Raw genomic sequence first — 27,964 nt, 5'->3', positions numbered from 1 at the left:
GTATTAGGTAGAGCTGCTTTGACTCCCTGTCGTAGTATTGTGGTCTGTTGTAGAAAAGCGCACCTGTAAGTTGTGTACGGTAGAGCCTTAGGTAATCACCAGGGCAGGGCAACCTGTGTCATTGCTCTGTTGCTCTGTGTGGGGGAGGGCTCACAGAGGGGTCAATACTTCTGTGTGGCCACTGGAGTTTTGCCTGGGAGGCAGCTCTCATCACTCGCAGTTCATTTTCTCCCCATATGCCACTGGTGCCCTTCCAGCTGTTGCACTGGTGCTGAATCCCAAAGAGGGTGAGTATGCGTGAGCCCTAAGTCCATTGCAGGCCCTTTTATAGGAGTCTCTTTTGAATCCTGCAGTTTCTTCTGAGCCCCAACCCTTACTGGTTTTTATAGCCAGAAGTTATTTTCCTGGTGCTGCATCCCTGGGTTGGATGTTCTGGTCTGGGGCTGGGATCCCTTGCTCCCGAGGTATCCCTCTGTTTTTTTAGCCACCACACATGGATGTGGGACTGTTCCCATCTCTGCACCTCTCTGTGCCGCTCCATGTCTCTGCTTTTTCCACCCCTCCTACCCGCCTGGAATAATGTGGCTTCTTTAAATCCTTGGTTATCGGACTTCCACACGGCTCAAGTTTCTGATGGATTCTGGGTGATATTGTTGTTTTGTGGTCTAGTATTTTTTGCTATAGTTGTGTGCAGAGGTGAGGCATGTTTACCTGTGCCTCCATATTTACTGGAAGTCTGCGTAAATCAAAACATGGTCTGATAGTCGAGTCTTATTTCAGAGGGCTCCAAAGTTGGGTCACTGGCAATGCCAAAGTTACCAGGAAACAGATCTTGTCTCCATGTTTAACATAACTTCCTAAGGGTGCTGATCAAAGAGAAAATGGGCTGCCATTGGGGTCATAATAAGTGAGGCTGTGCTGACTGTGCTCCAGCAGAGGCAGAAGAGGCATCTGGAGGAGGAAGTGTGGTTTCCTGCATTCCAGTGGGCTAATGTGACTGTGTCATGTATTACACAGCTTAGTGGGTGCTTCTAACCTCAAGTCACTTGGTATTTTATAAAAAGCTGTAACTGACAACCTATTGAAAGACGCTTCTGTGTGAACAATGAAGTTCCTCTTAAAATTTAAAGCGTTGAGTATTATTTATTATTTTCAAAACAAGGAAGGTGGTTAAGGAACATTTCCTTTTACACCTTTGTTTACAAGATTGGTACACATTGGACTTTTGAAAAGGTGTAGTTTTTATAGTTGCGCAATTTAAAATACAGGGTGGGGTAAAAGAACAGTTGTTCATATGAAAAATAATACAATAATTAATAAATAATACAAGAATAATCTCTGTGTTAAACTCTGTTTTACATACTCACCGCTGTAAACCTACTTTTGCCCACCCTGTATGATCTTTTTTCATCCTTACTTTAATCGCTGTAGGTTAAGAAGTATTTTAAAGTGGTGACATTGTAGCTCTGTAGAGTTTCCCTGAAGGAAGCTGATAGTCCTACCCACTGAGGTTGCGTTTTGTGGGGATGTATACTAATTGGATGTTGCATTATGTACCTTTGCAACAGTACAGTTGGTGGATCAGAATAGTCCAGTGTTTTTATTTAGTAGCAGTAAGTAAAGAGATACCATCACAGCTTTTCAGCTGCTCTCAGGAATGGCGATGATAACAGTGGTTGGAGGCTGGGGGCATTTCCGTAGGAGAATCCAATGCTAACATGAAACTACTAGGTGGGCCTGTAAATTCCAGGGCTCCTCGCTCCTTTGCACATTTGACTCTAGCTGACGCACCCCCTCTGGCAGGCTTGCTCCACCTCACAGGTCCCACCTGTGTGTTCCCTGGATGCCTGTCCCAGGATGTTGCTCTGCACCAGCAGGTGGAGCATGAGGCCGCAGTGAGGGTGGCCCCGGTCCCAGTTCATTGCTGTCAGTTGGCTCTGCAGAGAAGTCACTAAAATGGGAAGATCCTCTGTGGCACACTAAGGATTTGGATTTCCTCCTTTGGGGGAACTCCATTAACTCTTTGATTTTGTGTGAAAAATCTAAGGATAGTGGGTGGACGTGAGCTGACTGGACGGTAGGAGACTGGATCCAATGAGATAGGTGCCCTGAGGGGGGATTTGCTCTCAGAAACAGCAATATTTGGTGACTGTCATAGTGTGTGAGGGAGAAAAAGAATAGTCACAAGTTTTCAAACTAGAAAACTCAGGAAGGAGGAAAGAAGATAATGAATTTGTTGAGATGCTTTTGAGGTGCCAAGTGGATTGATGTAGAGGAGTCTAGATTTGAGGTGAAAGGTCTGGACATTGCTACTTACAGGGATGAGGTAAATCCATAGTGTAAGAGAAGTTATCAAGGTAACACACAGGTAAAACAAGCAGTTAATGGATGACCAATGATCACAAATTTATAGAAAAACAAACTAGAAGGATCTAAAACAATATGTCGATAATTGTTTTCTCTGACTATACAAGTTGCAAGAGATTTGGTTTTCTTCATTTTGGGGGACATAGTTCTCATTTTATAGGTAGTTTTCATATTAATCAGAAAACATAGAGAACTGAGTAATACCATGGAGTAAATCCAAGGGCTTGGCCAAAAGAACATTAGACAAATGGAACATTCTGTGATCAATATAAGAGAAAATACTTTCTGTAGCCATCTACTTCCACGCCTATAACATTATCTACTTGATTTAAGGAAGCTTGCTTTGGCAGTAATATTCTTCCTTTTAAGTTAGATTTATCTGTGCTTTATGTAAGTAAGCCTTGAGTTTGATGGATTTACTGGAGCAGTGCATAGAACTCAGAGAAACTAGATGACTGTGATTAGGAAGGAATGGCTGGGAGGGAGAGTTGCTCAGGGTACCCAGAGCTTGCACCCCTCCCGAGGCCGGCTCTCCCCTGAACCTCCAGGAAGCTCTGTGAACCCCAACCTGCTGGATTTGGTGGAGGCTTCTTCACACAGTCGTGATTGATGAAACCATTGGCCACAGGGGATTGATTCCACCTCTAGCCCCTTTCCCTCTCCCTTCCCTTGAGGTCAGGAGTTGGGACTGAAAGTTCAACTCTCTCATTAGGATTGATTCTATTGGCCACCAGCTGCCATCTCTAGGTACTTTCTAAAGGCCACAGCATTAATATTAAGACAGCTTTGTTCTCAACACTAAGGACATTCCAGGAGTTTTCGAAGCAGTGAGTCAGAAATTGTGGATGAAGAACAAGTATGTATTTATTATAAATCACAGTGTTGCAATTTCCTGTCATTTACTTTGTTTCATAGATCAAGTTCAGAAAGCCAAAGCTATGTTATTTTGATAAATTCCCAAATATATAAGTAGATCAAGCTACAGACATATATTATAATAATATTTTTCTTCTATTCAAAAATAATGATCATTCTGATAATTTAGAATTCAAATCACAGAATACAGGATTAAAATGGACTCATGTAGAAAGAGAATATTAAGAATCTACTTAATATATTCTTTAATCAAATAGCATATAAAGACTTGAGGGACTTGGGTGTAAAATAAGTTGAAATTACTAGGATGGGAGTAATTAGGCTGTGCTTCTTGAGGCCACTAAGGAAGTCAGAGTGATGTTTAAATGAAATCACACTGTAAAAACCTAGGTGGTGAATAGGGCAAACCTGATGAGACTGCTCCAAAAACGTACAGGGATGTTGCAGAAGGATTGCAACTGATAAGAGAGAAAATGACAGATAAGGGAAGCTTGAATGAAGAGGCTTGAATCAAAGATGTTCTTGGTAAACAGGTCCAAACAGGGGAATGGAAGCAGTAATCAAACATAATATAGGAAGAATGCTTTCATGAGCTGAAACTCATACCTGACTTTAGAAATCAAAAGAGCTCACCACATTTAGACTGAATTAAGGGGAAAAGTCAGCACTTAAATAAACAGGGGCAATAGTTTACAGGTCATAGGAAAATGCGGGGCAAAATCTTACCCACAAAGCATCAAAGAAGAGAGCCCGGCACAGACTTGTCCACAGCAGTGAGCACCAGAGGAATGAATCTTCAGTGCTGAGAAGTGAAAGTTGGTTTTCAAAGCCATCAGGACATTCTCAGACATACAAGGTCTCGGGAAACATACCTTTTGTGTCATGGCTTTCCTGAAACAAAGTTACTGAGAGGGAGAGATACTCCCTTTTAACTGAGATATCTGTCAGAAATCCAGGCCTCAAGAATGTAAACGTAATTTTATTAAACTGATAAGAACAGACAGTACACTTGATCTTAGCCAAAAGGCTTAGAAGCGATTGAAAATGTAATTATATAAAAAGAATTGGTGGTGAGCGTTCTAAGTTATTTAAGATAAAATTTAAAATATATAACCATTGTAAATATGGTTGTAAACATGAATATAAGAAGGCATCATAATTTTCCAAGCTTTATTGAGATATAATTGACATAACATTGTGTATGTTTAGAATTTCCAATACGCTGGTTTGATATGTGTTTTGTGTGTGTGTGTGTTGCAAAATGATTACTACTATAGCTTTAGCAAATGCCTCCACCAGTTCACATAATTACCATTTATTTTTTTTGTGGTAAGACCATTTAAAATCTACTCTTACCAATTTTCAAGTATAGATTACAGTGTTATGACTGTGATCACCATGTTTGTTCATTAGGTCCTCAGAACTTACTCCTCTTATAAATGAAGGTTCGTACTCTTTGACAAACATCTCCCCATTTCTCCCACCCTCACACCTGGCTGTGAGTGCAGAAGCTTTCACTCAAGGGACACGTCCTCCTTTTCCTGTCACAGCTCCACACTCTCATGAACAGAGTATCCTGTAATTGATATTTGTCACAGGTGGAACAAAAAGGATAGCCAGCAAAGCAGGCAGCTATGTGGTACTGCGAGCTTGAGCTCCAAGTCTAGTTCCGTTGTAATCGCAGTGGTCTGCGCAATGCCCATCGCGTCCCCTGGTTAATCTGTTGTGTTATGTCTTAGTTGTATTATGAGGAATCTCACTAAAAGAGAAACTCCCCACTGTGGTTTGGGCTGAGGGAAGGACAACAGATTAAACTAAAGATATGGTCAGTGATTTTTCAGTTTCAGTGATTTTGAAAAATAAGAAGTGAGCTGGGGAAGATGCAAAGGAAAACACCAATTCGCTGATCTGGGAGGGTAATGTGGTCACATCTTTCTGGAAGGCAGTCCGTCCATGGTTATCAGGAGCTTTACCTTTTGCATACCCTTGGCCCTAACAGTTCTGTTTGCAGAAATTCACCCTAAGGAAACAGTCATGATGAGAATGTTACAAGACTGAACTACAATGTCTATTATTGAATTGTTTTTTTTTTCTTTTATAATCTTTTTTCTTTCGATTCCCAGTCAGGGCACATACCTGGATCGTGGGCAAGGTCCCCAGTAGGTAGTGCTCAAGAGGTAACCACACATTGATGTTTCTCTCCCTCTTTCCTTCTCCCTTCTTCTTTCTAAAAATTAATAAATAAAATCTTTTTAAAAGTTAAATAAAAATAGCACCTACATACATATAACTATGGAGATGGATTGCTGTTGGAAGTATACTCATCAGAATGCAAACAATGGTTTTTCTCTGGGAGGGGGTAATATGGATGATTTGTATTTTCTAATTTTGTTCAACTGTATTTTTCAATGACTGTATATTGTTTTGATTCAGGTAGAAATGGTTTTTATAATTTCTGTAATATCTTCTAACATTTAAATTTACCCACTTAAGTTCTTGATCTGTTTACCAAAAAAAAAAAAGCCATTTTGAATGAGCTGTGACACCAGGAAAGAGAGTAGGAAGAAAGGAGGAGCAACGTCAGGCCTGAGGAAGGAGAGAAAGATCCTGTGTTTTGATGAGTGTCTCCAGTGGGCTAGATGCTTCATTTCATCATTTAATTGACTACTGGTCATGATGTACTGCAGGTGGTGGTAGCCTATTTTACAAACAAAGAAACCTAGAAGCCCCGGGACTCAGGTGTGAATCACTGCAGATCCCAGTGCAGCAGGGATTCCAGCCCTGCTATCTGGCACTGAAGCCCCAGGGGAAACTTCAAACATCGTTCTGCTTTCCCAGAATCAACTCTGAGAGAAAAATAAGGCAAAAGTTAAGTAAAATCGTAGTGTCTTCTCCCCTGCCCCAAGCACATGATTGTTGTTTCGGGAGGAAAAGGTGACCATCCATGGCATTTCATTTCTCCTAAGCAATAATTTAAGTGACCATAAAGTTGACCTTTCTCTCTAGTTTAATTACTTGACCTGGTCCTACATGTTGTTACATTAAACCTCTCATTTGTTTGGTAGCTAATATAAGTGGAAGGCTTACAGAACAGCTAAAATAGTGTTGCATCAAATATGGAGTAAGAATCGTTCATTTATTTCCCAAATGCTTGAGGGCTTGCTCAGTGCTGAGGGCAGTGCTGGGCTCTAAGGTAAAGCAATCCACGAAGACAACTCCCTGCCCTGGTCGCGTTCCCGACTTTACTTCAGTGCGACTCATTTTTCCCAAGGGCTGTATCGCCTGTGATGTGTGCTTGCAGGAAGGAAAGTAACAGCTACTGGGTGATTCTCTGTGTCAACAAGGTGTTAAAATACGGAGTTCACATGGAGGACAAAGGTAATTCTTCTCCATGTCTCCTCTCTATGCTCAGGAGGTGAAGGCTCCTCGTGACACACTTTAAAAAATTTTTACTGTAATAGTTTATGATTCCAGTATTCCCAAGTTACCCTTACAATGCTAACCAATAACACTGCGGCAGAGGCAGGCCAGTAATTTGAGATGTGTGCATCACTGATGAAAGCGACTATAAGTTCAATATCTTCTTCAAAGACATTCGTGACTTTATTTTTTACTCTTCAATTTTGAATCCATCTGGGTTGATTTGAGAGTGATTTAGATTTCTCTTCAAATCTTAACAATGTTTACCCAGCATCATTTACTATCAGTCCCTAAGGTTGTCTGAGCCCTTAGTCCTCAGATCACGGAGTGCTTTGCCGGAAAAGGATTGTCCTTGCAATCCCTACAGTATCTCTGTGGGGGTCCAGTTGGCACCCCGATTTTACACACTAGAAACTGTCTTTGAATAAGCGAATTTTCTTGTCCAAGGTCACTCAGCCAGGGGCCAGCCAGGACTCTCGTTCAGTCTGTCTAATGCCAGAGCCTCCCTTTAACATGGGGCTACATGACCTTTGTGGGAAAAGCCAGCCTTTTCTTGCTGGGTTATGGAGGCATTTTTATTTTACGCTAAATTTTTTCAGTTCTGATTTTTAGTTATTTCACCACAGTGTTTTAATTGCTCTGCCTCTATCATGCATTTTAACCTAAAAACAGTGTTCCCTCATTTCTCTTTTTAAAAGTGACTTTGGATAGTTTCCTGTATTTATGTTTCTACATTACTGATTTGACATACTTCCATTCTCCAAAATGTTTTAAAAATTTGGATTTTAAATGCATTTAATTTAAAGACTAATTTGAAGAGAAAGTGAAATGTTTATGAAAATGAGATATTCTATTTAGGAGCATTATCTATACTTCTCTTTATCCAGGATTTCATTTATACACTTCCATAAACCTTTTAAATTTTCTTTATGCATAGCTTGCCAGTGTCTTGCTATATTTATTTCTAGATATTTTCTAGTTTGATAACACTATACCTGGGACTTTTTTCAAAATACATTTCTATCATAAGTATAAAAGATGATTTGTATCTAGCCATCTTACTTAACAATGTGGCTATTTCTGGACTTTTTTAATGATATTGGTTCTTTAGGTAGACAATTCACCTGCTAATAATCAACTTTTCATTTCTTTTCAGTATTTAAAACTTCTTTATCAGTTGCTTTGACTAGAGATTCTAGAACAAAGTTGAATATACACCATAATATTGGGAATTGTATTTACATTGGTTAGTGATTTACTTTTAATACTTGCTTTTGGTTTCTGATGTAAAGGCTCATCTCAGTTTACGCAGGTGTGCTTTAGGAGAGTTTAGTTAGACCAGTGCTTCATTCCTAGAGACCACCAGTGATTGAGTGGTTACCTGGCGTACGTCCTGCTCAGGTGTTGCCTTGCCGAGCTGTGAAAGGCAGCCTCCAATGAATGGAGGGATTCCCACTTGATGCTTAGGGTTTCCAAACTTCCTCCATTATGTTTGTAATGGTTCTGCTTTCATCTCCACTACCAAGTTTATTTCATGACCTTAAATACTTGTGGTTTAGCCTTGCATTGCGTTAGATTGGCTTCTTTGCTGTAATCTAGTGGAGTGGAAGATTTTATGCCCATAAACCTTAAGAGCCTTGCTGGACTCGTCTTCCGCAGCAGAAGCGCAGGAATGAGGGGACTGGGGTGGAGCTCGCGCTCTGCCTGTGCTGTGTCGCCCACTGCCTGCCCTGCGGTCTTTCTCCTGGAAAGCTGGGGCGAGGGACTCACTAGGGCCTTAACTCAGGCCGCATTTAGGTAATTAATGTGCTACTGCACCCCTGGAAGTGACATCATGAAGTCACTCATTTGTCATCCTTATGGGAAATCGCTTGTGGTATACACCTCTTAGGGTTCCATTACTTTTCAGAAACATTTTTAATGACTATCAAAGAATAACTAAAAATTCTTCATTGCGCTGAGGAGGGTCACTCCTATTCTTTGTTGTGTAACATTTTTAAATTTTCTTTTGTTCTTTTAAAAAATCTATACTAATGCTGTTTAATTCCATCAACTGCTTTTTGGCATGTATCAAAATTATCAGACATGGTTTTTCTTCTTTAAACAGTTATAATCATGTATCATATTAATGCTGTATATCACTCCAGGGTTTCTGGAATGAAAGCTTTTTGCTTTATGGTTTATACTTCTTTTAGTCCTCTAATCTACTCAAATTGCTATTCACTTATGTTGACAACATTATAATTAGTAATAACAGCATTTGTTAAGCACTCAGTCTGTGCCAGGCTCTGAGATAAACACTGTGTCCCTCGTGTCCTTTAATCTTTTGAACAACATTATGAGGTAGTTCTGCATTTCACAGATATGGGGATGGAGGCACAAAGATTTCAAGTCCCTTGCTGACTAACATCATACCCCTATGAGAACGTGTCAGGGTTGCTAGTTGAACACAACTCGTTTGACCTCAAGATCAAATTGTAATCAGAATGATGTTTGGTGCCCTGGCACCTGTGGCTTAGTGGATTGAGTGCTGCCCTGCAAACTGAAAGGTTGTTGGTTCAATTCCCAGTCAGGGCACATGCCTGGGTTGTGGGCCAGGTCCCCAGTTGGTGGTATGTGATAGGCAACTGATGGATGTTTCTCTCCCTTCTCTTCTCTCTAAAAATAATTAAAATCTTCCTTTTTAAAAAAGAATGATGTTTGGTAGTATAAAGGAGATGGTACATGACCTGATTTTATGGTTACTGTCATCAAACTGTGATAGCCAAGTGCATTATTTCCCAGTGTGGGCATATGCCTGTCACTAGAAACAGATTTTCCTGTTTTAGATCAGCCTGCCCCCTTCTTAGACAGACTTAGAGACAGACACTTTTTGCCTCTCTGATTATCCCTCATTTGGTTGCCATGGAAACATCCTCTTTCTTTAGGTGTTGAGAGTCTTTTACTGTCAGCCTCTTGTACCCCAATCAGATGGTCTTACGATAGAGATGGAAGGAGGGGAAAGAGTTGCTTCTTTAAGGGGAGTAGGCAAAAAGCGAGTGCATACCCACACCCAGTACTTACAGGGGCAGTGAGAATTAGTCTTAACATTTGAAAACCTGATCATTTTTAAAATTTGTGCTTGTTCCAATAATTAATCACCAAAAGGAAGGCTACACTCTGTCTCTTCTGCCCTTCCTACTGCTATGAAGAGAATGTAAAATCACAGTCAGGGGGATTCAGTGTCTCTTTTGTTTCTGTTTCCAAGTGCATAATTTATAATGTCCATTGTCCTGACTTCGCTCAGTCCCCAGTGGTCTGGGGCAGGAACCAGGTGCTCAGGTTTGAATGACATTAGCATTGTTTCAGTCTGGCCAGTTTTTCTCAGAACCAGAATATCTGACTGGTGCTGAATTCCTGAACACGCCATGTCCCCCACCCCAACACACTCACACGTCCGAGATCAGGACTTGGATCCTCCAAAACCCCCACTTTCAGCCCTGGCTAATATGACTCAGTGGATTGAGCACTGGCCTGCGAACCAGAGGGTCTCAGGTTTGATTCCCAGTCAGGGTACATGGCTGGGTTGTGGGCCAGGTCCCCCAGTAAGGGGCGTGTGAAAGGTGACCATGCATTGATGTTTCTCTCCCTCTCTTCCTCCCTCCCTTCCCCTCTCTAAAAATAAATAAAATCTTTTTAAAATTTCCACTTTGAATCTGAACCTGTCTTCCCACATTCTCCCTCTGTGGTAGGTAGCATAATGCCACCCTTCCAAAAAAAAATGTACATGCCCTGATTTCTAAAACCCCTTATGTTACCCAGCAAAGGCAAATGGTTATAGATGGAATCGAGAGCATCCTGGATTACCCAGGTGTGCTCAATGTAAACACAGGGTTATTTTTTTCCTTTTGCTGAAAGGAGAAGGGAGGGAGGAAGAGAAGGTGAGAAACATCATTGTGAGAGAGAAACATCGATCGGTTTTCTCCTGAACATGCCCCAACTGGGACCAAACCTACAACCAGGCAGGTGACTGGAAATTGAACTGGCAGCTATTCAGTTTGCTAGACAATGCCCAACCAACAAATCCACACAGGCCAGGGCGAAACACAGGGTTCTGAAAAATGAAAGAGGGTGGCAGGAAAGGGCAATGGAGAAATGGCTGTGCAAGAGGACTTGGCTTGGTGTTGCTGGCTTTGCAGATAAAGGGAGGGATGTCAAGCCAAGGAAAGTAGCCTACTTCTAGGAGTTGGAAAAGGAAAGCGATCTTTCTCTAGACCCATGCCAGATGTGGAACCTACAGAACTAAGACAATAAATTTGTGTTTATTTTTCATTTTGAGCTCACTAAATTTGTGCTAAGTTGTTACACTAGCAATAGGAAACTAATGCATCATGCTACGCTAACTCCAGCATCTCAGTGCCGCTCCCTCACCACTGCTGTAGCTACAGCTGCCCAGCTAGCATGTCATAAACCACACAGTTGGCCACGGCAGCAGGGTGTTTGCTTATTCCTTACATGGTCTGTCACCCTGATGTTGATACCCAACCCCTGGGTGAACCCTTATTGCGACTTCTCTCAATATTCTCATTGAAACCTTATCTTTGCCCTAGTAACTCTTCCAAATTACACAACCCCTCATGCACCCCCAATCCTGTCTTTACCCCATTACATTTTAGCAAATGACCATATCCTCACTGTACTGATAGGATTAACACCATCCCTACACTTTTGACCTCAGGAAACCTCTATGACCTCCTAATTTTCCATTTCCATGTTTCCACCTCTCATCCTCTTTGCTGCATTTGAGTGTCAAAATGATCTTTAACTTTTTTCCAGTGTGTCTGTGACATTACACTCATTCTCCTATACTTTTAATTCCACCCCCACCCTCATCAGCCACACTTCTCTTTACTCCCCACATCTAAGCCTTCCTTTGGTTTGGTTCTCAAACCTCAGATCTTCTCTTAAAGTGTCTTTCTTTGACAGTTGTAACTTCATTCAAAACTTCTCAGACAACCACTGCAAAGGATTCCTTCACATCTCGCCTTCTCACCTCTCCAGACCCCCAGAATATACCTGAACATCAGGTTCTTTTAGCTCCAGTGCACAGAAAGAAGTCTTATTTCAGGAAACTTGTACCTAGGACTCAGGTGCAGGAGCTAAGAACCTTGTGTTCTTGGCCCTCTTCTGGGATGGAAAGGGAGGAGGCAGGACTTGGGGCAGGGCACCAGATCCTCCAGGGTTGAGGTCAGCAAAGGCCCCTGCTCCCCATTTTAGCCTGCACCTCCAGAATTTATGAGAATTGAAACAGGCTAGGCTAAAGGGCCTGTATTTCCTTCCTCCAAGGTATTTGTCAATTTTCTAAGACGTGCTTACTTACTGGATTGAGAAAAACTGGCACTGAAGGCGTTTTAGAGGTGGGGCAAGTAGAGAGTTCAGTTGCTTTGCTGTGAATGACTTCTGAGGAACCGGCCAGCTTTCCCCACCGGCAGCACATACTTTTACTTGTTTGCTTCAGCATCCTGTAAGCAGTGGGTGGGGGTTGGACTTTGAGTAGGTGTAAAGGGCCTGAGGAGGCCTAAAACTGGAAGTAGAGGTGTCAACATGTGTCACTGGGCAATAGTTACATCCTGGGAGTAGTCATGGGTCCTGTAGTTCCATCCTGGGGGATGGTCATGGGTCCTTTAACTCCATCCTGGGAGTGATCATGGGTCCTGTAGTTCCATCCTGGGGGTGTTCATGCATGGGTCTTCTAGTTCCATTCTGGGGAATGGTCATGGCTCTTCTGGTTCCTTTTGGGGGTGTGATCATGTGTCCTTATCTGAAACACAAGATCTCCATCCGGAAGTTCAGCAGAGGAGCCCTTTCCTGAGGTAGCTTGGGTCTCCCCAGCTCTCTCCAGTGCGTGGACTGTGGACTGCAGAATCTGGCTAGGTAAGGACTTTACTTATTGAGACATATTGTTAGCTCTCTTTAAAATTTACTGCAAAAAATGTTTAGGATCCATGACGATGTGGTTCAGTGGCTTGGGCATTGTTCTGCAAACCAAAAGGTTGCTGGTTGGATTCCCAGTCAGGTCACATGCCTGAGTTGTGGCCCAGGTCCCTGGTTGGGTGCATGCAAGGGGCAACCAACTAATGTTTCTCTTGCACATCGAAGTTTCTTTCCTTCTCCTTCTTCCTCCTTTCTCCTCTTCCTAAAAATAAATAAATAAAATCTTTTAAAAATATTTAGGAAGCAATATGAAACCTTACCTTTTGCTTTAATGATATGAAGACAATTAAATTGGTCCTTAGATGTGCCAATTACTTCTCTGCTTTCTATATTAAGTCAGCTGTAAAACATAGTATTCTGTTTGTGCCTTTGATTCATATGATTTTCCTGGTGTGATAGTCTGTCAGTGAAAATGTTGCTCACGATTGGACTTGTTGGGCTCATTGATTTATATTGGGAAGTTTATTCAGGCATGTGTGCTGGGTATCTTATTAAGGCACCAGAGATTTAAAGGTACCTCATGGTCCTCACCTCAAGAATTTCAAAATCTTAAGATGCTGGGAGGAAGGATTTTATGTTTTCTTTTAGTATTACCAACTTGGACATTTTTCTGGCCTACCCACCTGTGCCGAAGTAAAATAATTTTTGTACTACTTCAGATGTACTTAGCTCAAGTTTATTTTGGGAGGTTTGGCTAAAACTTATTTTTCTTCTGCAGCTGAGCAGTATGGAAACTCTCGTATGTTGGTGGCTTAAGGTAGTGCTCCCACTGGGACCAGAGATAATTATGCACAACCTATAAAAGGGCATAGGGGAGAAGCCGCCACAGGTGGGAAGAGAAAGCTAGAAATAGGAAGCACCTACAAATGCATGTGAAAGCATCCCTCTGAAAGCAAGAGGACCAGAGGCAACGGTGACAGGGAGGGAGTAAGAAAGGAGCGAGGGACGTGGAGAGTGCAGCGGAGGGATTACAATGAGTCATCATTTCATCATTTCGATCCTTCTGATCTGGGGTTTTGAACGGGCTGTGTATACCCTCCCGACCTACAGAATGGGGTCTAATGACCCCATTTTAGATCCGAAGATCTAAAAATCACAGTCTGTAGTCTCATCTTTCTGAAATAAACCACATGAGTGTAGGCTGGTCATTTTTTACCACGTCGAGGGATTTTTGCAGTCTCTTTGGTTCTATAAATGGATCTCATTGAACATACAAATGAGTAGTAAAGGACTCTAATAGCAGCATCTATTACTTCTTTCTTGGTTTTTCATTTTAAATAACATGGAGAAAACATTTACGAGGCAGACAAATCTCATGTGAATTAACTGTTTTCATGTGTTTGTATTACTTTCCAGTTCTCATCCAGTGCACCCCTATTTGTCATGTAGGTGATTGGCGTGGGATGTGTGGGACCTCGGTTGCAGGGGGCTGAGTTAGTCACCCTTCTCAGTTTGTGGAATGCCACCCCTGGTCTGAGCTGGGCTCCTTGTTATCTATTCACTAATTCCCTTTTATCCTTACCCCCAATCCCATTTCTCTCTCTACTTCACACCATTCTGTGTTCAGTGTGCATAGACTTTTATTTTGATGTGGCCTTGAAAAATGTGTATAGTTGTTTTGTGTGCATCTTCTTTGCATATGCATAATGATACTGTTATGTACATCCTGTTCTGTTTCTCTTGGTGTAAACATATTGCAGGGTATACTTCCGGCTTGTTATTTCTAATTACTGTCTAGTTCTAGAGCACATCTACCAAGTTGTCTTACCCTTCAGCTCTCATGCCACAGGTGATGATGGTTTGGGCACCCTCAAGCAGGTGACTTTATGATATACGTAAAGCGTTTACCTTTTGGGAAAGGATGTATATCTGAGTTAGGATGTTGACTCATACAAGCTATCTATACTTGATTTGTTGAAATGGCTGTACCAGTTTATATCCCTACTGGTAATTCACATCTCTGTAGACACTAGAATTATCCAGCTTTCTGATTTTTGCCATGCTAATAGGTGTAAAAGAATATCTCACCTTAATTTTCATTTTTCTGATTACATACAAGTTAGAGCATCTTCTCGTATTAAAGAATATCTCACCTTAATTTTCATTTTTCTGATTACATACAAGTTAGAGCATCTTCTCGTAGTTAATTCAATTTTATATTTTTTTCACTTAAATTTTTATCCATGGTGATATGTCTCTCAGGTTTTCAACATCTGGGATGATTATATTAAGATGAACTTAATCATAACATTTAGGCTGAATCATATGCAGCTGCCAAAACTATTAAGTTGACCAGTTTTGATCTATAAAAACATCAGTAACCACATACTGTGACATAACTTTCCTCTTGAATTTTTCCTTAGGATGAATTCCTAAGGAAGGAATGTCAAAGAGTGGACGTTTTTATGGTTATTGTTATGTTAAGAAATCATTTTCTAAAAGGGATGTACTAACATCATTTATATCATGACTATAGTAGTTTTACTCAACTTCATCATTAAATATTATCATTTAAACTTTTACTTTAACAATACAACATTACCTCATTGTTATTTGCACTATTTTATTACAGTTAACAATCATTTATTCAAGTGTTCTTTGGTGAATAATATGTTTTTTTTTAAATCAGGGCCTATGTATGCTCATAGTCCATTTTATTTTGGTGTCTTTTTTTCAGTCCATTTGAAAGTGGGTTTTAATATACTGTACATTACTCTATCCTCAATTGCTAAAATTAAATTATTCATTTACATACATTTTTATTTTTCAGATGACAATCAAAACAAAACACATGATAAAAAAGAGAAGAAGATGGTGGTTCAGAAGCCCCATGGTACTGTGGAATATACTGTAAGTATAAACAGAAAGTATGAATGTTCATTAACACTGCTAGATTTACATAATATTTCTCCCGACGCAGGCTGCCCCTTAGCTGCTTTCCTCTTATACACCCTGTAATCAGTGAAGCTCCTTAAGACCTGTCCTAAGTCATTCTCCTCCCTCCATATGTTCCCCCTGGGCCATCTCATGTAAGCCTGTGGTTTGAAGTACCTGTGATATGCCTGCCAGTTTTAGGTCTCCATCTCCAACCTGCTTTCTGAGTTCCAGAACCATAGATTCAATTGACTTCTCAACATATGTACTTAGACCTTCATGCTTGGCCTCTTTTAAAGAAGCAACGACTCCATCACCCATACCGTTATACAAGCCATAATCTGTCCCCGACATCTTCCCATTACTCTCTTTGTTCACCCTTTCCTTTTGTATCAGTCATCCAGCTGTCTAGGCCAGATTGCTCTTCACGTTATTCTCTTATGTAATTATGTTCCTTTACATGATTTGTCTGTTTAAAATTGAGTCACTAGTGTGATTATTATTTTAACGTCTATCTTGTGCCTTAATCCATATGTCCATGAATAGACACTAGACCCTTTTGTGGCCACCATTGCGTTGCTTGTGCTTGCAGGGTGCAGGCTTGTATTGTTGAGTTAGCAGCTGAATAATGCTGTGCCAGTGTTCGTTACTGCACCTCCACGGTATGTGCCATATGCCCGTCGCTCTCGCTGCACCAGGAGCTCCTGGAAGCCAGAAGCTTTGTCTGCTTATCCTAGGCTGAGCATTCCATTACAGATCCGTTTCCATTCATGTTGAAAGAGCATTGTTGAGGAGTGTTCTGACTTCTACAAAGAAATTAAGTGCTGTTGCCATTGCCCAGTTGTGTCCTCCTCACATGTATTTACTTTCCACTGATTATCTGTGTGCACACCAGGCTCTGTATAAGGGGAGCAGCAAGACCGCTCCCTCCCTGGTGGTTCTTTTGGTGGTTCTTTCGGAGCGGCTCATCTGCTCCCGGCTTCTGTGGACTCATAGGGAAGAGCCCTTGCACAGCCATGTCTTACCCAGTGCTCCACGAGCATCTCCAAACATCATTCTGTGGCATGTAGGCCCAGTCCTTTATGGAAAGGGTTTTGGGTGATAATATGAGGGGGGGACCCCAGAAACCTGGAATTTATTTATCTGTAAATATTATAAATTTATTTATAAATATATAATATAAAACTTGTATATTTATTCTTACATATTTAAATTTCAGTCACCTTCAAAGTACTCTCCATTTGATGCAGTACACCTGTTAAGGTATTTTTGAATAATTCTACTGCTCAAAACAATTTTTGAACTCATCGATTTTGAAGTGCTTTTAGTGCTTCTGCTGTTTTTGTTTCACCTCTTCCGCATTGGCAAAACGATTCCCTTTGAGGACTTTTTTATCATTCAGAGAAACAAAAGTTGCTCGGGGTGAGATCAGGTGAATTGGGAGGATGGGGTATGGAGGTCATGCCATTTTGGTCAGAAACTGCTGAACACTCAGCATGGTGTGGGCAGGTGTGCTCGTAAATCACTCATCATGAAATGAGCAAATGGGTTGGAAGAGTCTTCAAAAAATATTCACAGAAGCTGAACTCAGCCTCTCACAACAACACCAGGTGGTGCACTGACACAGATGAGTTCCTAGAACACTTACCTAAGTGGAGAAGCCTGTACTACACGGGGCCCACCCTCCAGAAGATATTTCTAGTTTTGGGGAGGTCTCCCCTCATATATCTCTCATTACCACTGTTACTATAATATGTTGTCGATCCCGTAACACCTAGCACAGTTCCTTACCTCATAGTAAATACTCATGAAGTGTTGGAATATTTGTTATTAATAACAATAGTCTAAAGCCATTTGTACATCCACATGCCCCGTCAAAAGAAATGAGAAGTGTTGTTTGCTAGGAGATGCTTCACATAGCACATACTAAACAATGCAGTGAGAGTAAAGATCACCTTCCAAATTAATTCATATCAGCAGGTGGTAAAATTAGTAATACAGAAATGCCCACCTGTTTGATTTATGTTAAGGAGATTAGTTTTACTTAGCAAGTCATTTTGTGTACTTTTTTGAAAATAAAAAGTGATTCATAACTTTGTGTTTAGAGCACCGTGCTAGCTCTTATGAGGTTGCTTATATTGCTCCTGAGCTGTAGATAGTCAAGGATTCTGATAAGCTTCAAACATTTAACGATATTAGAATTCCTCCCAGGGTCTTGGTTCTCTATATATGTCTTATCCTTATGTCATAACTAGCTTGATAAAATTTCTCTTTCCCTTAACTCTGTATACAGAGTATCTTCTACAAGTTTTTAAGTAAAAATATGAAGCGAATTTATGGATCACTTCCCATGAAGTAAGTGCTGTTGAGCAGAAGTTATGATTATTTCTGTTTGGAGGGTGAAGAAACTGAGACCCAGAGAGGCTGAGCAAATGACCCAAGGTCACACAGCTAGCCAGTAAAAGATCTGGAATTCAGAGCCAACACCTGGCTCTAGTCTGTATTCTCAATCTCTGTCATGTACTGATTCTAAATTCTGAACATCCCTGGATTGGAATATACTGGAGTGGGCAAAGGTAGGTTTACAGTTATACTACAAATCAATAAAACAGTAATTGCTAAATAATAATATAAGAATAAACTGTTTCATTCTCAACTGTAAACCTACTTTTACCCATCCTGTATTATGTAAATAATGTATTTTTTGTAGCTCACATTTTATTTCATTGTGCAATGCCAGTTTAGAGTTTTCTTTTTTTTATTTTAATTGTTGTTCAAGTACAGTTTTCTGCCTTTTCCCCCATCCCAATCTTCCCCACCTCCCTCCCATTTCCACCCCCTCTCGTTATTGTCCATGTGTCCTTTTGTAAATATTATTACAAAAATGTATTTAAATTTTTTTATTTTTAGTGGATAATGTTGCCTAGGGTAGATGTTGGAGCATACATTAAGTTTTTGATGATTTTTGAAAATATGTATTTATATCTTAACTTCTTCTAAGAACACTCTAAAGTAGTTTTAGTGTGATCTACAACTATGAACTTGGTCAACCTGAGACAGTTCATCTAGTTGGTGGGTTTTTGATACTGAGGGCAGTGAGTGGTGAGTTTAACTCTTCTCACCAGTTCACAGTCTCCTGCAGCCATCTCAAATCTTCACCTAATCCAAGGCTCGCCTGGGGGAGATAGTTCTGTTTATCGGGACAGCCACCAGTCCTGACCATGGGCTGTAGATGGGAACTCCTGCTGACGTTCACCAGTGTGACCTCCCACTAACAAGTTCCATTCAGTGATCCCGGCCAGGAAGTCTCTCCTGGAATATTGACCTTACGGTAGGCACCCTACTTCTTTTTGGGAGGAGCTTTTTTACTGTGAAATTTCCTGTCTTCTTACTGCCCTCTTTACTTCTCACTCTCAGAAAAGAAACGTATATACATACAGCACAGATCACAAGTTTTATAGGTTCATGTAATAACAGCAATTTGGCTGGCAATAGGAAGTTGTCATTTTCTGTACTGTGATTTATTTTTTCATTTCATTTTATTTTAGTTTGATATTGTTGACAGTTACAGATGTCCCCATCCCCCCCACCTGTGCCCACCTCCACCCAGCCTCTGCCCCTGCTTCCCTCTGGCCATCCCCACACTGCCGTCTGAGTCTGTGGCTTAAGCATATGTGTTCTTTGGCTAATCCCTTCACCTTCTTTCATCCAGTGCCCCCTCCCCCTCCTCAGAAAGAATTTGTCAATTTTAATGACAGTGAACAATTATTGGTAGCTAACCTAGATTTCTTTCAGCTTTTGACTGTATTCATTCATCAAACCTTTGAATGCCTTCAAAGTATCAGGCACTGTGGGAGAAAAATGGCCATTAGCAAGTCACTGTCCAGTGGTCTGTCATGCACTGAAGGGACAGGCACGTGGACAGAAAAGTGCAGAGAGAGGACAGTAGTCTCATCTCCCCCACGCGTAGGACTGTGTGTACGTTTTATTTCTTTTCTTCTTACAGTTTTGTATTATGCGTCATGGACCTCTACTCCATACACCAAAGTTGTGCCAAAGTGAGTTTAGAAATCTATCAGTGGACAGTGAAATTAAAGATAAAGGCACCCAGAAAATGAATAACCTTTAAAATGTTTTCCCTTAAGAGTTGAGAACGTATTCAATCTTTTCCATAATACATCTAGATGTATTGCTTTTTTATTCATCGTTATCACAAATAGATTAATGCTGTCTATCAAAAGGAATTCTTTTGGTTGTGTTTTGCTTTATATATTGAGTCTTGTTTGTTGGATTATTTCTAGGCCGGAAGCCAGGACACTCTAAACTCCATAGCACTGAAGTTTAACATCACTCCGAATAAATTAGTGGAACTAAATAAACTTTTCACACATACTATTGTTCCAGGCCAGGTAATGATTTTCTTGTTGCATATTACTTTAGAAATTTTACATTTATCTTTTATTGTCACTTTTAATGCCTCATTATTAGTGTCACAAAATTGTCATCAATGAAATGTGCATTGGTTCAGCCTTTCCTCTCCTTTGGGTCCAAGAATTCTGAAAGTATCTGGTACTTATGAACTGTTCAGAGATGAATGCTTTGCAAATGATTAACAGAGATTACTGAACTATTATTAGTTTATATTGAGGTATTTTCTAGGGCATCAAGAAGAGTAAAATTAATATGACAATTTTCCCTGTAGAATTTCACACAGATATTCTTAGAAAGTTTAATTTAGCATTGCAAGCTTTAGTTTAGTCCACTCCTGGGGTACATTATGGCCATTTTTTAACTTTAAATTAGGCAGAAATTTTTTGTCATTTTTGTCTTGATTTGATGCCATTTTGACAAAATTACTCAATTCAGCCAAAGGCAGAGACATTCAGCAGGATCATCAAGGAAAGGCCACAGAGATTTTCCTGAGGATTTAAGTATCTTGTTAAACTGAATGAATTGCAAATTGTACAATTATGCCACTCTTGATTAATCCAGCAAAAATTTTTATTATTTGCTACATGATAAGACATTCTTGTCTTTCTTTTTGAAAACTACATTCAGACATTAAATGTGAATAACTCTGTCATTGGCGGATCTGAGCTGAGGCCAAACTTTCATTCCCATCCACGGAGCTGCATGGTTGCTATGAGCACGTCTAGTTTCCTTGCTGACTTACTAGAGCATCTTCTTGCATCCCTGTGTCTCAGGATAGATGCTGCTACTTTTAAGTATAACTTCATTCTGGCAATGGCGATATTGTTCTTTCCTTTTTTTCCATGGGAAGCTCATGGAGCCAACAGGCCATGGTTGGCCAGTTTGTACTATTATGCTTTCGGTATTTGTGTCTTTATCAAAAGGAGAAATTAGGATACTGCCAGCACCAGGGGGTTAAGGAGAAATGTGCATTAAGACTTTGGAAAAAAGTTATAAGTTTTCGCCCTGGCCGGTGTAGCTCAGTGGATTGAGCGCGGGCCTGCGAACCACACAATCACAGTTGGAGTCCCAGTCAGGGAACATGCCTGGGTTGCAGGCCGGTTCCCTGCAGGGCAGTTCCCAGCAGGGGACGCATGAAAGCAACCATACATTGATGTTTCTCTCCCTCTCTCCTTCCCCCCTTCCCCTTTAAAGATAAATAAATAAAATCTTAAAAAAAAAAAGTTAATAAGTTTTCATCTCCAGGAAAATTACTGCATAATGTGTACATTAATGTGATTTATAAGAATGACCAAAATATATTTCTCATATAGACAGAGCTGGGCAAAAGTAGATTTACAGTTGTGAGTATGCAAAACAGAGTTTACTCTTGTATTACTATTTATTCATTAATTATTGTATTGTTATTTATTAGTATTATTAACCTACTTTTGCCCAACCCTGTATCTGGTCTTCCACAATTCCTGACTCACAGATCCTGAAATCCTTGGAACTTTCCAAGTATTGATACTGATAAAGGTGTGTTTTGCTTTGCAAATGAGGTGTCTTTTGCAAAGCACCTAGGGATGGCAGCTGGTTGCCAGGAGACAACCTTGTTACTAGAGTGTTAGAACTTTCATTTGGTTGTCCCTTCCCCCACAACCTCCCCCCCACCCCACACACACACACCCTCACCCACATCTACAGGGAAGGGAGAGGTACTGGAGAGTGAATCAATCACCAGTGGCCAGTGATCTAGTTAATTGTGAATGACTATGTAATAAAGCCTCCATAAAAACCCTGGACGGCAGGGTTAGGAGAGCTTCCAGGCTGGTGAACACATGGAGATTCCGCAAGAGTGGCGAGCCTGGAGAGGGCGTGAAGCTCCCTGCCCTTTCTGCACGCCTTGCCCTGTGCATCTCTTTCCTGTGGCTGTTCCCAAGTTGTGTCCTTTTACAATAAACTATTGACCTAGTAACTAACGTGATTCTCTGAGTTCTGTGAGCTGTTCTGGCAAATTAATCAAACCCAAGGTGGGGTTATGGCAACCTGTGATACACAGCCAGTTGCTCAGAAGTATAGGAGACAACCTGGACTTACAGTTGGCATTCTGAGTTGGGGGGTCAGGTTGTTGGAACCTCCAGTCTATAGCCAGTTGGTCAGAAGCACAGGTAAGAGCCATGGCTTGCAGTTATCTGAAATGTGCATGTGGGGGGTGAGGGTGCAGTATTGTAGGACTGAACCCTTAGCCTGTGGAATCTGATGCTGTGTCTAGGACATAGTGTCAGAATTGAGTTGAATTCTTGGACACTCTGCTGGTGTCTGAAAATTCATGGTATGGCGGGGGAGCCCTGCCCTACATGTTGGAATTGGGTCCAGGAAAGCTTCACCTTATGGAATTGACCTGTAGCGGAGACCCTAGGCACACATATTTACTAATTCAAGTGAGTACTATAGTCACTGGACATAGTAAAAAAATTCAGTGTAATTCATCATTCTTTTCCTGCATTCATAAACAGAATAGCTTATTGGTACTTGATTAAGGTCCAGTAGGCAACAAGAGGTATAGGGACTGTTTAAATATGCCAACGTCAAGGGTAAAATATTAGAAATAGGTGCTCCAATGTGGTTTTTTTTCTGTGTTTTTTTAGCCCTGGAATAGCTATTTGACTTGAGCAAGTCACTTTCTTTTTGGACCTTAGTTTCCCAGTTCCCAAAGTTAGCGGTTGGGCTGCATTATCTTAAATGTCCTCCAGCCTTGCTGTGCTGTCCAGCACTCACACAAATAAACAGCTACTTACTGTTAGCTGTCCCAGGACCTGGGTGTGCTCTTGGTTTTGCCAGCAGATATAAGGAACTGAGAAGAATGAAACTGATTGAGGGGCTTTCAAAAACCATAGATGATTGCATCCAAAGATGGAGTGGTAGGCATCCCTCTCATCTCAGTAATCTGATTAACCAAAGTTGGTTTTATCTGCTCCAGTTTCGGGAAATTTGAGAATCACCCTTCTAGAGACTGAGTGGATGGTCACCTTGAGGTAGAAAAGAGAACTGAGGTGGCTGGGTGACTGACCTACACATGCTAGAGATGATTTTCAGAGCAGGGTACCTAGGAGCTCATTGAACCAAAATGTTACTCTGGACTACCCAGTGCTTCAGAGACCATATTATGGCTTACATGTGAATGAGAGTTTGGTAATTTTGGACTACAGGTTTTCAGTAGTAATCAGTTCTTACCGTATTTCTCCTTGATGTGGATTTTCCCACATTTATCTTTTTAAAATTTTTAAAATTTTTATTAATTATGCTACTGCAATTGTCCCAATTATTCCCCCTTTTCCACCCTCTACCCTAGTATACCCCACTCCCTCAGAAAACCCCCACCATTGTTCATGTCCATGGGTCATGTCCACGGGTCATATCCATGGGTATGAGTTCTTTGGCTACTCCATTTCCTATATTATACTTTACATCTTCATGGCTGTTCTATAATTACCAACTTGTACTTCTTAATCCCTTTGCCTCTTCACCATTCCCTGACACACACCTCTCATTTAGCATCAGAATGCTCTCTGTATCCATGATTCTGTCTGTGCTTCTTGTTGGCTTAGGTTTTTTTAAAACATATTCAATTGTTGATAGATATGCATTTTTTGACATTTTATAGTTTGTAGTTTTGATCTACATCTTTTTCTTACATAAGCCCCTTTAACTGTTCATATAATAATGATTTTATCTGTCCTCCCATTCGAAATGATGGCTTTCCTGGGTAGAGAAATATTGGATGTAGGTCCCTGCTTTTCATGACTTTGAATATTTCTTGCCAATTTCTTCTAGCATGAAAAATTTCTTTTCAGGATTCAGCTGACAGTCTTATGGGAACTCCCTTACAGGTAACTAATTGTATTTTTCTTGCTGCTTTTAAGATTCATTCTTTACCTTTAACCTTTGGCATTTTAATTATGATATGTCTTGGAGGGGTCCTCTTTGGGTCCAACTTCATTGGGACTCTCTATACTTCCTAGACTTGCATGTCTATTTCCTTCACCAAATTAGGGAAGCTTTCTTTCATTATTTTTTCAAACAGATTTCCAATTTCTTGCTCTTTCTATTCTCCTTCTGAGATGCAAATGTTGGAATGCTTGAAGTTGTCCCAAAGGCTTCATATACTAACCTCGGTTTGTGTGTTTTTTTTAATTCTTTTTTCTCTTATTGTTCTGACTCATTGTTTTTTGCTTCCTTATGTTCCAAATCATTGATTTGAATCTCAGCTTCATCCACTCTACTGTTGTTTCCCTGTAAATTGTTCTTTATTTCAATCAGTGTATCCTTCATTTCTGATTCGATTTTTTTTATGCTGTTGAGGTCCTCACTAAGTTCCTTGAGCATCCTTATAACCAATGTTTTGAACTCTGCAACTGATAGATTGCTTATCTCCAGTTCTTTTTCTGGAGTTTTGATCTGTCCTTTCATTTGGGCCATGTTTCTTTGTCTCCTCATTTTGGCAGCCTCCCTGCGTTTGTTTCTATGTATTCGTGGAGCTTCTATGACTTCCTGTCTTGGTAGGTGTGGCCTAATGGTAATAATATGTCCTGTAAGGTTTTATACAGCCTCCCCTATCACCCGTTAGGTACTCAAGGTGCACCGTTATGTGGACTGAGTACACCCTCCTCTTGTAGCTGAGCCTTGATTGCTGTTGACAGGTCAATGGGAGGGATTTGCCCATGCCAGTCAGCTGCAAGGACTGGCTGTGACCACTGACCACCAACTTCCACCCTCCATGGAGGATCAGCTGTGAAGGGGCAGGGTGGTGGTGTGCCCATGTGATCTGTAGCTGTTCACTGGGAGTATAGGCTGTGGGGTTTCCCAGGTGGTACAAGTCCAGGTCAGTCCCTACCTGTGTTCTGCCCAGGGCCACCCTGCAAGAGCTATAAAGCAATCTGCAGATGGCTGCTACCCATGCTGAATTTGGAGGTTTCCAGTCAAAACCAAGTTGTGAAACTAGGCTGGGTGCTGCTAGTGCCTGGCCACTTAGCAAGAGGGAAGAGGGCCAGTGGCTCACTGAATCTAGCTTTTGTTTGTTTGAGGGATTTAGTAAGTTGTGAAACATGTGCCAAAACCAGCCATTCATATGGAAAAACCATTGTTAACAGCTTGGATGGGCCTGTAAGTTGGGTGGGATGGAGCTTCAGGGGATCTCTAGGATGGGGCAAATAGTGTTAACCAGGTTGATGGAGTCTCAGACATGGCACCTGCCTGCAGGCTCTGTTGCTCTGTGCGGGGAGGGTTTAGAAAGGGGACAATAGCCTCTGCCCGCCTTTGTGTCTTGGAGAAAGCTGTCCCCCAGCTCTTGCCCTGATGCCAGACACTTAAGTTCCTCCATGTATATCACTAGTGCCTTTCAAGCTGCTACCCTAGTACTGGGATTCAATGGGAGTAAGTCTGAGTAAGTCCATATGTGGATTCTTTAAGAGGAACTACTTGGGATTCCAGAAGTTTTCTCCATCAACTCAGTCCCTGCTGACTTTTTACAGCCAAAAGTTATAGGGACTCATATTCCTGGGCTGGGGTGGTCTGGTATGGGTGGGGACTCCTCACTCCCTAGATATTCCTCCCGAATTTTTATCCACCACACATGGATATAGCCACCAGCCCATTCCACATCTGCACCCCTTCCAGCAGTCTGGATGGATGTAGTTTCTTCAATTCCATAGTTGGACTCCCTTTCAACTCTGTTTCTGATGGTTCTGAATGATGGTTGTTCTATAGTTTTTTAGTTGTAATTTTGATGTGGTTATGCAAGGAGGTGAGCTGTGTTTACCTATGCTGCTATCTTGACTGGAAGTCCCCCACATTTGTCTTAATGTGTCTTTTCTTGTTGCCTCATTTTTTTCTGGGATGACAAGACCTTTAAATAACTGAAGTTAAAACAGAGATATGCTTTCTGGTCAAGATGGCATCATAGGTAAATATGGCTTGCCTTCTTGCACAACCACATTAAAATTTCAACTAAAATATTGAACCACCATCATGCAGAACCATTGGAAATTGAGTTGAATGAAAGTCTGACAACTGTGGAATTAAAGAAGCCACACCCATTGAGATTAGTAGGAGGAGCACAATGTGAAATGAGCATGCCCCATACTCACATGGATAAAAATTTGAGAGGGCTATCTCAGAAGTCAGCAGGCCCAAATCCATGACAGGACTCCAGTCCAGGGTTCCAGTGCCAGGAAGATAAGTCCCCAAAACTTCTGGCTGCAAAAACCAGCGGGGATTGAGTCAATGGAAGAAACTGGTGGAGCTCCAAGCAGTTCCTCTTAAAGAATCCATACACAGACTCACTCAGACTCACTTCTTCTGAGCTACAGCACTGAGGTGGCAGTTTGAAGGGCACCAGTGGCATACTGGGAGAGGCTGAAGTGTCTGGCATTAGGGTGGGCAGAAGGACATTGTTCCTTTACTGAGCACTGTCCTTGCAGAGCCGGTGTCATATTTGAGTCTCCATCAACCTGGCTAATGCCGTTTGACCTGCCTTGGAGATCCCCAGAAACTCTGCCCCATCAAACTTATGGGACCACCCATCCTGGGTTTGACAAGTGACCCTTTGTCACTTGTCAAACAAGTGACAGCTGGCTTCAGTGAGCTCTGTGCCAGGGCACTAGAAGCAGCCAGTTTAGTTTCACAGCTTGGTTTTCCCTTGTAATCTCCAGCTCAGCATAAGTAGCAACTTTCTCAAATTGTGTTGTAGCTCAAGAAGGGTGGCCCTGGGCAAAACACAGGTGGGGGCTGACCTTGGCCTCTACAACCTGGGAATCTCCAGGACTACTGCACCCAGTGGTCAGCTAGAGACCCTGTGAGGACACCACCACCCTGCCACTTTATAGATTATCCTCCATGGAGGGCAGAGGTTGGTGGTCAGTGGTCACAGCCAGTCCTTGCAACTGACTGGCCTGGGTAAATCCCTCCCATTGACCTGTCAATAGCAATCAAGGCTCAGCTACAAGAGGAGGGTGTACTCAGTCCACACAAAGGTCACATCTTGAATACCCAGCTTGGGCGATAAGCAGAGGCTGTGCTACAGGACCCACAGAACACCTACTGCATGCTATCAAGACATGTAGTCAGAACAACTCTGCCCAATACAAACACAGGGAGGCTGCCAAAATGAGGAGACAAAGAAACATGGCCCAAATGAAAGGACAGATCAAAACTCCAGAAAAAGAACTGGAGATAAGCAATCTATCAGTTGCAGAGTTCAAAACATTGGTTATAAGGATGCTCAAGGAACTTAGTGAGGACCTCAACAGCATAAAAAAAATCGAATCAGAAATGAAGGATACACTGATTGAAATAAAGAACAATTTACAGGGAAACAACAGTAGAGTGGATGAAACTGAGATTCAAATCAATGATTTGGAACATAAGGAAGCAAAAAACAATGAGTCAGAACAACAAGAGGAAAAAAGAATTAAAAAAAAAACCCCAAGGTTAGTATATGAAGCTTTTGGGACAACTTCAAGCATTCCAATATTTGCATCTCAGAAGGAGAAGAGAAAGAGGAAGAAATTAGAAATCTGTTTGAAAAAATAATGAAAGAAAGCTTCCCTAATTTGGTGAAGGAAATAGACATGCAAGTCTAGGAAGCATAGAGAGTCCCAATGAAGTTGGACCCAAAGAGGACCACTCCAAGACATATCATAATCAAAATGCCAAAAGTTAAAGGTAAAGAGAAAATCTTACAAGCAACAAGAAAAAAATCAGAGTGTTAGCTACAAAGGAGTTCCTTAAGATTATTAGCTTATTTCTCAAAAGAAACCTTGCAGGCAAGAAGAGGCTGGCAAGAAGTATTCACAGTGGTGAAAAGCAAGGACCCACAGCCAAGATTGATCTATCCAGCAAAGCTATCATTCAGAATGGAAGGGCAGATAAAGTGCTTCCCAGGCAAGGGAAGGCTAAAGGAGATCATCATCACCAAGCTATTATTACATGAAATGTTATAAGGAACTTATTTTTAAAAAAGAAGATCAAAACTATGAACATT

At 41.2% G+C, this 27,964-nt stretch overlaps 1 protein-coding gene and 1 pseudogene across 7 annotated transcripts in view; one reads left to right on the top strand and one right to left on the bottom strand.

Annotated features, from left to right (window-relative positions):
- The window catches only part of NCOA7 (nuclear receptor coactivator 7), a 141,939-nt gene that overhangs the window by 63,526 nt on the left and 50,449 nt on the right, over positions 1-27,964 (top strand). For all 7 annotated transcript variants that reach the window (XM_037139612.2, XM_037139613.2, XM_037139610.2 and 4 more), the window contains exons 4-5: positions 15,407-15,486; positions 19,812-19,919. In XM_037139612.2, the coding sequence (XP_036995507.2) occupies positions 15,407-15,486; positions 19,812-19,919 (188 nt within the window). The remainder of the gene's footprint in view (positions 1-15,406; positions 15,487-19,811; positions 19,920-27,964) is intronic.
- On the bottom strand, positions 4,152-4,282 carry LOC119045027 (uncharacterized; annotated as a pseudogene).

Source organism: Artibeus jamaicensis, unplaced genomic scaffold, assembly GCF_021234435.1.
Source record: "Artibeus jamaicensis isolate MK-2021 breed Jamaican fruit bat unplaced genomic scaffold, CSHL_Jam_final contig_387, whole genome shotgun sequence".
Taxonomy (NCBI): Eukaryota; Metazoa; Chordata; class Mammalia; order Chiroptera; family Phyllostomidae; genus Artibeus; species Artibeus jamaicensis.
The sequence above is the reverse complement of the archived record's forward strand: the minus strand, read 5'-3'. Positions and strand labels throughout refer to the sequence as shown.